Genomic DNA, 16897 nt, shown 5'->3' on the forward strand with positions numbered 1-16897 from the left:
CGGTGAGCGACCATCGGCTGTTATGCGACAATCGGCCGAGGTGCACATTTTCAGCTGAACTCTTTGGCAAGTAAACACGAACATTTTGTTTGTTTACAAACTGCTGGACAACGAATGTTTTCTCATCGGAGAAACCCAAATTCGGCAGTTCACCACTTTCGGTCAAGCGAAGCAACTCTTTAGCTCTTTTGAGTCTATTTTCTTTCTGTTGTGTTGTAAGTTCTTGCCCATTTTGGACTTTCAATGGCATTACCCCGAGCTCATTTTTCAATATTTGCGAAAGGAAAATTACGATATGTTCAGGTTACGAGCCATTTTTCGGTCGCTTCTTTTCTTTTCGAACCATTTCTGTTGATGTTGCTGTTTTCTTCCGTCCACTTCCTTGACGTCGGGCTACGCTACCGGTATCACGGTAACGAGCGATGGTACGAGACACAAAAGATTTATTTACCTTTAAATGCTGAAATGCTCTAACGATAGCCAGTTGTAGTTTTCCAGCCAAATATAAAGAAATCACACTATAACACTTAAATTCCATCACGAATACATTTTTTTTTCCGCAAAATTCTCACCAAAATGCTTTTGTACGCTTGTAAACAATATAATGGGCTATCACTGGAATAATTTTAATAGCTGTCGGGCGATTGCCTTAGAAATGATAGCAGTGTGAAGTAGGTTGCAGTTTTTTCATCTCACCCTCGTAAGAAACGAGCACTTCTGCTTTCGAGCAAATTGGAGCTTGATTGGCATCTAGACTTTATGACAACAACATATTTCCTACTACACCATTAAGCCAAAAACACTTTGGTAAGCACTTACTTCCTAAGATATATTACTGGGTAATGAGTGCAATAAGGTCATTTGCTTCAAAAACAGCTTCGCAATAACTAATTATTTTTCAACCTACGATAATGTGAAAGATATTTCGTCGATGTCACCTTGCAATGTTGTTTTTAGGCTTATTTGGGCGTCACAAATGTTTCAGAACTAAGATCGATAAGATTTTTACAATATCCTGTATAATTTTTAAACCATCCACCATGGTATTAAATGAGATATAAATGCCTACACATAGGTATAGTTCCTTTAAAGTAAGTATATTCGAAGGCTGCGACCTTGACCAAAATTTCAAATTTGGGAGATCCAACATACGTCAAATATTACAACACGGGATTTAAGAGATGGACGGGAAATGACGGCTATGAACCAGCCAACACTCCCAAAAAATGAGCTAAAGAAAAGGAAACGATTTTATGTTAATTTATTATTGCCAACATAGGTCGACTTTCGCTTATTAGACACATTCATTAATCACAATTCGTCATTTTTTCACAAGGCAAAAGTAGAAATGTCTCGTAATTGAATTTTGCCCTTGGTTTCCATTTTCATTTCAAGCTCCTCATTTTCAAATTTTTCTGGAAAATCTTCCTAGGTACTATTGTAGAGTATTTCTTAAATTGTATAATTCCATAAAAAAAATCTCAAATACTATCTCCCCCATTACACACACAACCATTTACTTACTCCCACACACATGGTGATTGCATGTTATGTCTATAAAGTAAAATACTCAAGTTTTGAGTGCAACTGACTTTGGGCCTAAGGCAAAAATTAGACGTTTTTATCTGACATTGGCTGGCTGGCTGGCGGACTGACTGCCTGCATGACTCTCTGTGTGTGTGTGTGCTTAGAAGCTCTGGCATATGGCACGAGTATGGCGACAAGGATACTTGTTTTTGTGTTTCAGGCAGGCTATCTATGCAGTGATGTTGCTCCATGGGCCATGATACTCCATGATGACGATGCTACTGACGACGATGAGGATGATGGTGAATGTGCACATGGGAAAATTTAATTACAACCAAAGGATGAGTGCTTAATTAGAGGCAAATAACATTTTCGTTTTTACTCTCAAGTCTCGAGAAAATGCAACCATTTGTAAGGCCCCCTTCCCCCCAACTGCCATCCACCCTTCTCGGATTTTTACTTAAGGCAATATAAAATGCAAAAAAATGCACACAACGAGACAGCCATTGGGAGAGAATGGATAGAAGCAGAAATAAAAACAGAGGAGATTCTATGAGACAGAAAATCTAAATTCCTGGCAAATGCAATTATATTGTCTAAATGTAGAGACTTGGATAGGGTAGATCTAAAATTGCACAATAAAAGTAAGAAAAGGGGATGCAATAAAAAATAACAAAATACAGATAGAAGTCAGCTCCATATGGTCATTTGAAATAAAAATTTTATTAAAATTAAAAAAAGATAACTAAATTTCTTTCCCAAAAATTTAAGTCGGCCACCAATTTTTTCTTTTTTATTTCTATTACCATTTTTTCCAAGTCAAAACTTCATTTGTTATTCTCTTTCGGCCACTTGCATAACCAAATACCCCAAATTGAAACTGCCAGCGAGAAAGACAACAACTCTCCTGTTTTTTTTTTATAATTCCATTTGAAAGATAAATGATGATAACTTTCAGCAGCAGGGAAAAAATTTCCACCGCGAAGTATTTCAATGCTGTGGCCAAGGCAATCAACAAGAAAACGAAATATCACCCATCAAAAAAAAAGAAGAGGACACAAAAACTGAATGAAATGAAATGTTGACGGAAAATGTGTGTCTTTCATTTGAAATCCGTGGAATTTACGCGAAATGAAATTTACATTTGCGGCTTAAATGTTTCCTGAAGTATTACAAATTTATTTGAGTTTTTTTTTTATTTCCTTAACAGAAAAACGCGAAAATCTGCAACGTGATTTAAGGGGGATTAGTATAGCATTTTTTGAGGTTTGGTTGACGTTTTAATGTGAAGCTTTTTATAAATGTCATATGGGTTTCGAGTATTGTCCAAATTAATTTTCGATATTTTTCGATCACTATGATAAGCAGGTAGATTTGGCAATGCGAACTATATTCTACTAAATATTACTAGATTTGGAACAAAGTGTTAAAAAAACTCGAGTTGTGAGTTTTGGTACTGTTGTGCATTTTGCGTACTGTACAGTATACTATAAGTATAAAATCCGGTATAGAATGTAGAAATGGAGATGTAAGGATATCAAATTAAGCGGTAAGGATCCAGTAAGAGTGATAAGGATTTAGGAAATGGGGAGTTTTTGGAAATGTGTAGTAAAAGAGTTCGAGTTGTAGATATTTTGATCCGAGGGTCACTATGACCCCGTATCTCTTTGTAAGGATGTGCGGTGCACGAAAAGTACTAATTTTAGCATAGAGTGTGCAAATAACTGTGGAATTATGATTTTTTGTGTAAAGGATCCGCTACGAATGTGAAGGATTTAGATAATGGTTTGGGTTTTGAAATGCGTTCCATATAGTGTCCGAACAGTTTGGGTATAAAGTGTAGGAAATTGTTAATTTTTCTAAAAGGATCACTATGAGCTTTTAGATAGAAAGGCGGATTTGAAAAAAAAACGTTCTTTAAATTGTACGAAAAGTACTGTCTTCGGTATGGAGGTTAGGAATAGTGGTGCAATTATGAAATTTTGTAAAGGGACAATGGGATGTTTCTAGAAATGCGTGCTATATAATGTCCGAAAAGTTACAAATCGTACTAAATTTAGTATAAAGTGTAGGAAAGAGAGCAAAAAATGTCGGAAATAGTTTCAAACTTTAGATTAAGTTAGATTTGTTCGAATTGGTCACCTTTGGCACGAATTATGGCCTTCAAATGGCCAATGAAACCGTCACACGCTGCCCGAATGTTGCTCTGCGGCATTTTGGCCCATTCCCGGCGAAGCGCTTGCTTGAGGTGATCGACACTTTGGTATTTTTTAGTGCTTTCCAAAATACTCCAGACACAATAGTCCAACAAATTGGTATCCGGAGATTTTGGTGGCCATTGTGCGCTGGAAATGAAGCGAGGAACCTCATTTTGTAACCACTCTTGGGAGGCGCGTGCTGAGTGCGATGCTGCTGAGTCCTGTTGAAATGTCCAAGGTCTGCGGCCAAAATGTTTGCATGCCCAAGGCTTTAATACACCCTCCATAATATTTTCGCGATAATATTCGGCATTTATTCTGATGCCACGGTCGATTAATACGGAGAGCGACCATCGGCTGTTATGGCGGCCCACACCATCACCATGGCCGGCGTTTGAGTTCTGGTGGCCAACCAAAGGTGCACATTTTCACCTGGCCTCTTTGGCAAGTAAACACGATAATTTTGTTTGTTTACAAACAGCTGGACAACGAATATTTTCTCATCGGAGAAACCAAATTCAGTGGTTCACCACTTTCAACCAAGGGAAGAAACTCTTTACCTCTTTTGAGTCTATTTTCTTTCTGTTGCGGTGTAAGTTCTTGCACTTTTTGGAATTTCAATAACTCTAGCTGAGCTCAGTTTTTTGTAAACAGTATTTTCTTTAATAGAGTTACTATCTTCATAAGTTTAAGATGAATTGTGTTATGATATTTATATTAAAGAAGAGACAATCGACATTTTCGGGTAGGAGGGTTGGTACATATTCTCTGATATCCTGGATTTCTAAAATTCGGGTATTTGAGGTAGGAACAGAACGGTTAACATTCGCTTTTAACTTACTTTGAAGTAGAGTTTGAACAAATTATTATAGGACGATTATAGTAATTTTTTAATCTAAGGTCAAAGAGGATAAAGATTGGTATTTTTTGAGACTGTGTATTTGAATTCGAATTGTTAATGAATTCCTTAAGGAGGATCAAATTTGGTTTTTTAAACATTTTTTACTAGCCTCAGGGTCTTACATCTTTATTTTGTAAGAATTTTTATTAACTTTATGTTGGCTTAAGGTCAATTGAAAACATCAGTGTTTTATTTTTATAATTCTGATTTTTATTTTCCGATATTCTTTTAACCTTCTTCAGTGAATTTTTAAAAATCTCTTCAAACAGCAAAGGTCCTAAATCGAATTTTTAATGAACACCTAAATTATTAATTTTTAAAACATTTTTTTAATATCCTTAAGACCTTATTTCGTGGATCTTTTAGATTTATTAAAGAACCTTCAATCTAAAAAAAAAAAATTTATGCGTCTTTAAGGACATAAACTCAAAAATAGAGCAGTGTTGACATATTTGTTCGGTAAACCGTAGTATTATGTTGTTGTCTAATAGTCAGGCTTAATTCCATTATTGTTGTTTTTATAAAAAAAAACGCCCTTTGTTTGTTAGTGGAGACAGATTTTGTCTAGTAGTTATTTTTAAAATAACTTCTGGGGGGAATATCCCGGACAAAAAACAAGGGAACTGATGAGGATTGGTGGCTCTTTCCGAAACCTAGGTATTCCCCGCCTTACCCCTGGTAACATTGCTGTCTTTCTCCACCAATAAACAAACGTTGTTTTTATAAAAACAACAATAATGGGATTAAGCCTGATTATTTTGCAACAACTAAATTCAACAATTTGAAGGAGTAACATAAATTTCGTAATTAAATACCGGGAAAATGCGAACTTTAAAGATTTTTTTTTTAAAATGCCAAAAGGGCTTGAACGGGCTAGGGCGTGGTTTTTCACAATTACTCCCCCTTTCACTCAGTTCTTTATTACTACGCCACTTGCCATCATGTAAAAGAACAAGAGTTGCTTCATAGCATCATCGTCACCATAGTCCCCCCAACAGAATGATTATGCATGACCGATGAACGATATGTTTATTAATAAATACAATTAGACAGTAAAAATATTTTAATTCTCTTCAATTAAGAATTAATTAAGAGACACACAAAACGACTTGGACGACCGAACCAGAGCGACAAATGATATTTATGGGAGGCATGTCACACTGAAAGCGAACCAAAGTGAAGTGAACACCCAACAGCTTGGCTTGCAAAGGGAAATGCTGAACTACACAGCTCCCCATTGCAGCATATTATAGCAACAAAAAATAATAACAACAAAAAAACTATGATATGGGATTACCATCATCCATACATGGTGGTAAGAAGGATCCCCCTCTCCTTGCTGTTGTTGTTTTTTCATAATGTTTGCTTTGCATGCAAAACCCTGCTGCCCAGTTTCCAATTCACAAGAACGGGTGTCTTTAATTGTTTAATTGGAAACATTATAATTGACACGATTTGGATTGGGTTTTTTTATTTTCAGTATTTTTTAAATAAAAAATGTGAAACAATGGAAAAAGTTATTGTTGTTTGTGTTGTTGCTTTATGCGGGTTATGAGCTGTTGTAATATCCATTAACAGATAGAAAAGAAAATATTCTCAAGCGCAAATCAATGAAGATGATGGATGAATTACAGAGTTTTAATGGAATTATTTAGGCCTATTTGGGAAATTATGCAATGATGAAGAAAGGGGAGGGACACAGGAGGAATGGAATTCATTGAAAAGAGTTTGGTGATTTGTATTTTTTCATTCAATTATTGAAAATCAAAATTTAATTAATTCTCGAAATTTTTTAATAAAGTTATGAAGAGGAACGATACGGGGAAGATTTATTTAATTTGAGAATATTTTCTCAAATATGACCCATCACCGGAATCTAAAAATCGTACACTTTTTTTGCAAAATTTGAACTTTTTGATTGGCCTCAAAATTGATATTTGGTATGGGTTGTGTGAGTTTATATTTGAAAATAAAATAATATTCCTCCTGCATTTTTAAATTCAAACCAGTAAAGTAAAAAGTAAAGTTCAAAAGACTAAATATGCCGAAGCATTTGTATCTTTTAAGTTCGGACTTGTATTGCCCATTTGATATATATGGGAGCTATATCCGGACCGATCTTGATTAAATTTGGCAAAGATATTTCTGAGCTGTATTACCCTGAATATCGTTGTTACGGAGTGCATATTACGGCTGTGGGTAACAATTACAACAAATCGGATGAACAATATATATGGGAGCTATAGCTATATCTGAACCGATCTTCACCAAATTTGACATACTAGCTTCTAGACTCAATTCGGTCTTAAGTGCGAAATTTTATCCCATTTGGGCAAAATTAGACGTTTGGTGCACAATAAAAGGTAAATCGGACGATTTTATATGTGGGAGATATATCCAAATCCGGACCGATCTCGATAAAATTTAGCAAAGGTGATTCTGAGATGTATTTAATATATTTCCCCAAATATTGCTGTTACGGAGTGAATATAACGGCTGCGGAGGACAAAAATAACAAATCGGATGAACAATATATATGGGAGCTATAGCTATATCTAAACCGATTTCGATCAAATTGACATACTTATTTGCAGGCCTAATTTGGTTGTATGTGCAACATTTCATACTATACGGGCTGATATTACACGTTTGGTGCACAATAAAAGGCAAATCGGACGAAGATATATATGGGAGCTATATCTAAATTATTACCGATTATCTCCAATTTCAATAGGGTTCGTCCTTGGGCCAAACAAATGATCTGTGCAAAATTTCATTTGGATCGGGTAATAAATGCGAACTGTACTTCTTTCACAAAAATACATGGACAGACGGATGGACGGACATGCATAAATCAACTCAGAATGTGATTCTATGCAGATCATCAAAAGGAACTATGGGTCTATCTCGTTTCCTTTTGCCTGTTACAAACAAATGCACAAAGAATAATACCCAGACCACCTTGTGATGTAGGGTATAAAAAGCTACACATGCTACACTTAAAAGGTTTACTTAAATCATTTCATTTTTTTCTCTCTCCTTTTTTCCAGTAATTGTGGTTTCCGACCGGTTTTAAATGAAGTACCGCCACCACCAACATCCCTTGCCAGCAGTGCCTCAGCAGCAGCCGCTGCCGCCGCCGCAGCACGGGCCAATCATGCTCCATCGCTGTTCTTGCCACCACATTTGGCCTCGTTGAGCTCTCAATTTTCACAGCAGCCACTGTTTCCCGGTTTGAAAGGTAATAATTGTTGTTCTATGGAAATTTGATATGGTTTTGATTTTTCATTTCAACCAACAAACGCACACACACCCCGACTTACATACAGACCACTAGAACAAACGACATGTAGAACGGATATAAGCCAAAAAAATCCCTCTAACAAGGACTAACAACTAGGCACAACATGCAGCCTTTTTGGATGATAGAAGAAAAAGGAATGGGGGGGAAAGAGCGGCAGGGGAAAAATGATTTTATTAAAATTTCATCATCGTCATCAGCAGCAGCATCATCATCGTCGTCGGTTGGATGATGGAAAACCCCAGATTGGTAAAATTTGTCAATCAGTTATGCATTTCGAAATAGACAAACAACCTGCCTGCCAGCCAACCAGTCAGCCAAAGAGGCAGTCTGTCTACCACACTCAGGGACAAACGAACTCAATCAAAGTGGATAGATAACTTTCCACGACATCAAATGCAATTAATGTCGTCAAAAGAAAAGCTTTATCGATTGATTTCTTTTTTTTTCTCTCGCATAGGGCTTTCCCAAACCCACTTCCCCCCAACAACCAGGCACAGGCTGCCGATACAAATTCTAATTGACAGCCTTTGATTTTTAAAGCTTTTAGTTAAATTAGCTAGCTAGACAGACGGAAGAACATGTGGTAGGAATTTTTCTAAGCCCTTTCAGTGTCAATGAAAATTTTTGTCGAGATAAAAATCTGAAATTCCGTACTAATTTACTAAAATGTGCTCAGAAATTCGAAAACGAAACTAATAGAATAGAACTGCAATATTTTTAAATAGCGAACGTGTCTGTTATTAAAAAATATCAAAAATAACGGTTCGTAAGAAAAACAAAAATGGCAAAGAAAGAGAGTACTTTTAAATGTCAAATATATTTGACAAAAACACTGAAAGGGTTAATGTCAGTTGGAATGAAACAAGAAGTGAATGTTGTTACCGGAAAAATCTAAATTTTGGATAAGCCCTTCCATAATGTTCCCGAGCATTATAGAATGAATTTTAATTGATATATATTCCTCGAATTCCTTGCAAAAATGGCAACCTATTTCCACAACTATACCCAGTCCTTTTGGTATTGAAATGTGTGACGGTTGAAATATTTTGAACACCATAACTCCTCTTAAATGAACCGTCTTAAGGAGTACCCTAATAAGGCAGGGTTTGGACTATTTTGGCCACGTGGCAGGTTTGGACTATTTTGGTCACTTCCTTCACTTGATATGAGATATATAATAATTTGTAGAAAATGTTAAAATGTGCGTACAGAAAAAAATATTGGTATGGGCAACATTACAAGAAAATCGAATATTTATATCCAATTTTATGCGAAATCATAAATTCCGATAAATTCCATGTTCATATCAGGTTTCTGGTTGATAGAAGTATTTAGATATAGAATCGCTGACTTGTTTCGCAAGTTATTGAAAATTGTGAGCCTTTGTGGGTGAGGTACCAGAAGAGTTCGCAGATATTATCATCTTCACAACAGATGTTGTATTAGTAGAACTAACGGTATGTGTCAAAAATGAAGAGAACCGTATGCTTATTTCGGATTTTATAATCGTTTTGGTTATTCAAAATGTTGAACCTTTATAGGGGGGTACCAGAAGAAATGGTCCGATCTTTACCATCTTTACAACAGTTCTTGTTTTGATGGAAATATTGAGATGTACCAAACCTGAATGGAATCGGATGTTAATTTCGCGTTATATGAGCTTCATGGATATTCAAAATTTTGACCCTTTGTGGGGGAGGTACCAGAAGGAGTGGATCGATATATCCCATTTTCACAGCAGATCTTGTGTTAGTAAAAATAATGGAATGTGTAAAATATAAAGAGAACCTGGTGCTTATTTCGGAGTTTGGTTATTCAAAACGTTAAGCTTTCGTGGGGGTGGTACCAGATGAAATGGTCCGATCTCTATCATCTTTACAACAGATCTTTTGTTAATGGAAATATTCAGATGGGCCAATTCTAAATGGAATCGAATGTTACTTTCGCGTTTTATGAGCTTCGTGGATATTCAATATTTCGACCTTTTGGGGGGAGGTACTAGAAGGAATGGGCCGATGTTGTCCATTTTCGCACCTGACATTGCACAGACGCAAATATTAAGATTTGCCAAGTTGGAGCAAAATCGAATAATCGTTTCTCTTTCTGTGCAGAAAATATATTTTTTGAAAATTGCGATCCTTTGTGGAGGAGGTACCAGAAGGAGTGGACCGATATTGCCCATCTCCGAACTCGATCTAAGTATTACGATGTACCAAGTTCGCATACGCCCTTCGAGAGTTATCTTGCGCACTAGCCAGCCAGACAGACAGCGCTAGATCGACTCCAAATGTCCTGAAACGGATTTGGTCTAAAGAGACCTAGGGTCTAAAACCTTCATTTCGTCTAGGCACCTTTTGACCGTATCAAATGATATATACCCTCTCTAGCCATATGGCTCAGGGTATAAAAACAGTAAACAGGAATGGTCGAATGTCGGGCGGCCGACTATGCGTATCATGGCTTTAGAGTCACAATTTGGGAATTATATCCAACTCTGAATCGATTTTCAACAAATTTGACGGAGGCTTTTGTACCAAATAGCATTGCTGTATAGTGCATGATATGACTTCGATAAGGATTATATAAAAATATAAAAGTGAATATGAAAATATGTATCAGATTTAGGCTGATATTACATGTATGGTGAACAATAACCTTCAAATCGAGGGTATATAAAAATCTGAATCGATCTCGATAAAATTTGGCAGAGGTATTTTCGAGCTGTAACTTATGTCCGATATCAAATATCCTTGTTGTGGAGTGAGTGTGAGGGACTTTAACACCTAATCTGATGAAACATATACATGGGAGCTATAGCTATATTTGAGCGGATTTTTCAAATTTACTGTACTTGCTTCTAGATTGAATTCGGTCGGATATGCCAAAATTCAGGTCATTTGAACTGATATTGGCTATTTGGTGCACAATTAACCTGAAATCGGATAAAGATATATGTGGAGCTATGTCTAAATCTGAACCGATCTTGACAAAATTTTAGGCACTTATTTCTGAGCTGTGTCTGATATCTGGTACCATATATAATTGTTGCTGAGTGCATATTACGCATATGAGGATTTATGAAAAATCTAAATGCTAGTCATACCAAAAGTCAGATTTGGACTTGAAATTTTCCTTATATACCCAAACTTAAAAGTAGTTCTTGGCATAGTTAGAATATATTGTTACAAATTTCAATAACCGAACTTTTTTAATTTTTTTTTTTCACAAATGTTAATAATTGAAAAGCTGCCTCTTTATATATCCAAAATTATGTAATTAATTAATCTTTAATTTTGTTGTGTATTTTTTTTCTTTCCAGGCGTCCCCTCATTCCCCGGCCTCTGCGCCTGCTGTCCCCTAAAAACCGCATCACACAGGATCCGGTGCTCCCGGAAGCTCCATAAACGTCTCTTGCTCTTCAACGAACAGCTCTCCCGAATCACCACCCCATTCGGCCCATAGCATTGTGATCCACGCTCATCTTCGGTGGCCGAATTGCGACGCAAAGCCCAAGAGCATTCGGCTGCCTTACTGCAATCTTTACACGCCGCTGCAGCTGCCGGTCTAGCATTCCCTGGACTTCACTTACCACCGCTCTCATTCCATCACAGCTCTCTTAGCAATGCCCATGCCCAGCATCATCATGCTGCAGCTGTAGCTGCGGCAAATGTCCGACTAAAGAACGAAGCCCAGGATATGACTCAGAGCACCATGAATGGTCTGGTGGCCAATATGATGCCATCGCTGATGGATCATCATCAGTCGTCATCGACATCGCCGCCTTCGAGTCATAGCACCACAACGCACCAACAACATATCAATCGCATCAAAGTTCGCATCAGACGCATCAACAACAACAGCAGCAACAACAACAAATGCATACAGCTAGCCAATTGTCGCCACCAACCACACCCACTCAAATATCGTCGAATTCGTCGCCTAAGGAGGCTCCCTGGAACTGCACCAATGGGGCATAATAACAAAAACTGAGGGTATTTAAGATTCCGAGGAGTTTTAAATTACCAAATTGCTTATGGTGGAGTTAGAATAGTAATGAGTATAATACGTATTCTTTTACCTTGTATTGAGAAGAAGAGTATATATCAATTCCACAATGACGGAACTGTGTTAAAATTTAACAGTAATCGACTTAAATATGATTGTTGGTAGCAATGTTGCATTTCTTTCATATGGCTACGAGGGAAGTTAAAGAAGTCATGGACTTATTGATGTTTGAAATTTATACTTTTCTCCATGATTCCGCAAAAATATAAAAGTGGTGGTCGAAAAATTTGAGACGTTTTAAAATCGACTTTGAATTGCTTGTATATAATAACTATAAAAAAATCTAAAATGACCAATTCTTTTTAAATTTCCCATTAGTTCTTCATAAAATTTTATAAATACAATATATACCCAAATAATATAATAATATACATATATAAATATTGAAAAAATAGTAGAAGCTTAGTTTTAGTTTAGAGTTTTCAAATACATTTTTGACCTGCTGATATACCAACAAATTCGAATTGATGCCACAAAAGAGAATTATATTGTCAAAAATTTTAAATTTTCTATTTGAAACAAATAAAAAAACAGCTAAGTTTGCCGGGTCTGAACTTTAATACTCTCCACGATTTGTAAGGTCCTGGTAATTGCAAAAACCATTTCATTGAAAAATGTCGCTATAATTTTAAAAATCCGAATATCAAGTGATGGGGTTATAGGAAAACGTGGACCTTTACATCCCATATCTGCCTGCGATGGTGTGCCAATTTAAAATCACAAAACCATGTTTAAGATAATTTTGTTGAAAAATATAGCTAAAATCTATAGATACTTTATGTTTATCTAGAGATATTACAAACAGAAGGACAACTTAACATCCCTCCATACTGTGGTGGATAAATTTAAAACAATCGTCAAAGTCAAATCTCTAAAAAATAAATTTAAAATTAATATCCGATCTAGAGATCCTAAAAACAATTGGGCACATCAAAACAAAACTATTTTTTTCAAAATGATGTTTAAAAACGTTGGAGACTTTCTATACCCTCAGCCATATGGCTACGAAGGGTATCATTTAGTACGGGCAAAACGTGCCTCATCGAAATAACGATTTTAGGCAATAGGCCTCTTTGACAAAATCCAATTCAGGACATTTTTTGTCGATCTAGCGATGTCCGTCCGATGTCTCGAAGGAAGTATTCGTTTTAGTCCAAACTTCGTGCATCGGAATATTGTTATTAAACTTAGATCAAGTTCGGAGATGGAAATATCGGTCCACTCCTTCTGGTACCTCCCCCAGGGCGAAATTTCAAAGGAAATATTTTACTGCACAGAAAGGGAAAGCATAATTAAATTTTGCTCCAACTTTGCAAATCCTAGTATTTGCATCAATGCTAGATCAGGTGCGAAAATTGACAGTATCGGTTCACTCCATCAAGTACTTCCCCCACAAAGGGTCAAAATTTTGAATAATTATAAATCTTATAAAATGTGATGTAAGTATCCCATCGTCTTCAAATTACACACATCACAATATTTTTAATAACTCATGCTGTGAAGATGCGATATATCGGTCCACTCCATCATGTACGTCCCCCACAAGAAGCTCATAAATCGTAAAATTGAGAACCGATTCCCTTTCAAGCTGGGGATATCTGAATATTTCCATCAATTCAAGATCTGTTATAAAGACAGTAGAGATCGAACCATTCCTTCTGGTACCTTCCCCACAAAGGGTCAAACTTTTGGATAAACAAAACGATCATAAATTCGAAATAAGCATCCGGTTCTCTTAATTTTTCATACATCCCATTATCTTGACTAAGACAAGATCTGCTGTAAATATGGGATATATCGGTCAACTACTTCTGGTACCTCCCCCACAAAGGGTAAATTTTGAATATCCATGAAGTCCATAATTATGATTCCGATTCCTTGGGATATCTAAATATTTCCATCATACAAGATCTGTTATAAATATGGTAGAGATCGCACTATTCCTTCTGGTACCTCCCCACAAAGGGTTAAAAGTTTGAATAACCAAAACTATCATAAACTCCGCAATAAGCATCAGGTCTCCTATAAATTTCAGACAAACCATTGTTTTTACTAACACAAGATCAGCTGAGAACATGGGACATTATGGTCCCACTCCTTCTGGTACCGTCACCCACAAAGAGGTCAAATTGTTGAATATCCATGAGGCTCATAAAACGTGAAATTAAGATCCGATTTTATTCAGACTTAGGATATCTCCATCAATACAAGATCTGTTATAAGATGTAGAGATCGGGACCATTCTTCTGGTACCTTCCCACAAAGGGTCAAAATTTTGAATAACCAAAATTATCATTAAATCCGAAAAAATATCCGGCTCTTTCGCATCTATTTTCCCTTGAAGATATCCGTCGATCATTTTGGCATATTGTATTTCCAATTAATTTAAGTATCATTAATTAAAACCATGTTTCATTTATTTATGGAACTACGTCATTTGTAAATAATTTAGAATAACGAAATAAAAATTTGAAAAAAGTAAAAATATTATATAAGCATGTATATTTATGTAAAGCCTTATATAACGAATATATAACATATTTCAATAACAGAAAAGAAAATAAAAAAATATAAAAGCAAATAATTTTATCATATATTAAAAAATATATATATTCTGAATAAATTCCATATAAATTAAAATAAATACATGACTTGCTAAAACCTAGATTTTCTTGAAATTAATTAAGAACTTTTATTATCTATTTCATGCTAGACTTTATTTTTAACTCCAAATAGGTATTCTTGTATAAATTAGGAAATATATAAACAATTAATAGTTAATACCTATATAGCATTGTAAAGGAAATAATAAATCGAATAAAATAAATATAAAAAAAAATGTGTTTTTCCTCCTCTATTCGGTATCTACAAACTAATATTCTGGCAAAAATTTGAATATTTGGGAACAGGCAAAAGACCCCGAAAGGTCAATATTTAAGGAGTTATGGCCATTTTTAAAAACCCTATTTTTCCTCTTTAAGAAACTGCAATTTAAAACATGGTAAAAAACCCGAAATGTCAATATTTAAGGAGTTATGGGCCATTTAAAATACCTATTTGTCCTCTTTAGAAACTGCAATTTAAAAACATGCTAAAAAACCCCGAAATGTCAATATTTAAGGAGTTATGGCCATTTAAAATACCCCTATTTTTCCTCTTTAGAAAACTGCAATTTGTAAACATGCTAAAAACCCCGAAATGTCAATATTTAAGGAGTTATGGCCATTTTAAAATACCCTATTTTTCCTCTTTAGAAAACTGCAATTTAAAACAAGCTAAAAAACCCCGAAATGGTCAATATTTAAGGAGTTATGGCCATTTAAAATACCCTATTTTTTCCTCTTTAAGAAACTGCAATTTAAAACATGCTAAAACCCCGAAATGTCAATATTTAAGGAGTTATGGCCATTGTAAAATACCCTATTGTTTTCCTCTTTAGAAAACTGCAATTTAAAACATGCTAAAAAACCCCGAATGTCAATATTAGGAGTTATGGCCATTTTAAAATACCCCCTTGTTCCTCATTAGAAAACTGCAACTTAAAACATGCTAAAAAACCCCGAAATGTCAATATTTATGGAGTTATGGCCAATTTTAAAATATCCTATTTTTCCTATTTAAGAAACTGCAATTTAAAACATGCCTAAAAACCCCGAAATGTCAATATTTAAGGCTAGTTATGGCCATTTTAAAAATACCCTATTTTTCCTCATTAAAACTGCATATTTAAAACATGCTAAAAACCCCGAATGTCAATATTTAAGGAGTTATGGCCATTTTAAAATACCCTATTTTTCCTCTTTAGAAAAAACTGCAATTTAAAACATGCTAAAAACCCCGAAATGTCAATATTTAAGGAGTTATGGCCATTTTAAAATACCCTATTTTTCCCTCTTTAAAGAAACTGCAATTTAAAACATGCTAAAACCCCGAAATGTCAATATTTAAAGGAGTTATGGCCATTTAAAATACCATATTTTTCCTCTTTAAGAAACTGCAATTTAAAACATGCAAAAAAACCCGAAAATGTCAAATTAAAGGAGTTATGGCCATTTTAAAATACCCTATTTTTCCTCTTTAAGAAACTGCAATTTAAAACATGCTAAAACCCCCGAAATGTCAATATTTAAGGAGTTATGGCCTTTTAAAATACCCTATTTTTCCTCTTTAAGAAACTGCAATTTAAAACATGCCAAAAAACCCGAAATGTCAAAATTAAAGGAGTTATGGCCATTTTAAAATACCCTATTTTTCCTCTTTAAGGAAACTGCAATTTAAAACATGCTAAAAACCCCGAAATGTCAATATTTAAGGAGTATGGCCATTTTAAAATACCCTATTTTTCCTCTTTAAGAAACTGCAATTTAAAACATGCTAAAAACCCGAAATGTCAATATTTAAGGAGTTATGGCCATTTTAAAATACCCTATTTTTCCTCTTTAAGAAACTGCAATTTAAAACATGCCAAAAAAACCCGAAATGTCAAAATTAAAGGAGTTATGGCCATTTTAAAATACCAGATTTTTCCACTTTAAGAAACTGCAATTTAAAACATGCTAAAAAACCCCGAAATGTCAATATTTAAGGAGTTATGGCCATTTTAAAATACCCTATTTTTCCTCTTTAAGAAACTGCAATTTAAAAACATGCCAAAAAAACCCGAATGTCAAAATTAAAGGAGTTATGGCCATTTTAAAATACCCTATTTTTCCTCTTTAAGAAACTGCAATTTAAAACATGCCAAAAAAACCCGAAATGTCAAAATTAAAGGAGTTATGGCCATTTTAAAATACCCTATTTTTCCTCTTTAAGAAACTGCAAATTTAAAACATGCTAAAAACCCCGAAATGTCAATATTTAAGGAGTTTATGGCCATTTTAAAATACCCTATTTTTCCTCTTT

General features: G+C 35.1%; 1 protein-coding gene across 1 annotated transcript in view; it reads left to right on the plus strand.

Annotated features, from left to right (window-relative positions):
- LOC101896102 (paired box protein Pax-6-like) overlaps positions 1-11920 on the plus strand; it is a 122455-nt gene extending 110535 nt beyond the window's left edge. Inside the window, 4 exon segments of the mRNA XM_059128681.1 lie at positions 7677-7867; positions 11250-11292; positions 11294-11394; positions 11397-11920. Coding sequence (XP_058984664.1) covers positions 7677-7867; positions 11250-11292; positions 11294-11394; positions 11397-11920 — 859 coding nt within the window.
- Positions 11921-16897: the final 4977 nt, after the last annotated feature.

The sequence above is a fragment of the Musca domestica genome, unplaced genomic scaffold (assembly GCF_030504385.1).
Source record: "Musca domestica strain aabys unplaced genomic scaffold, Musca_domestica.polishedcontigs.V.1.1 57, whole genome shotgun sequence".
Lineage (NCBI taxonomy): Eukaryota > Metazoa > Arthropoda > Insecta > Diptera > Muscidae > Musca > Musca domestica.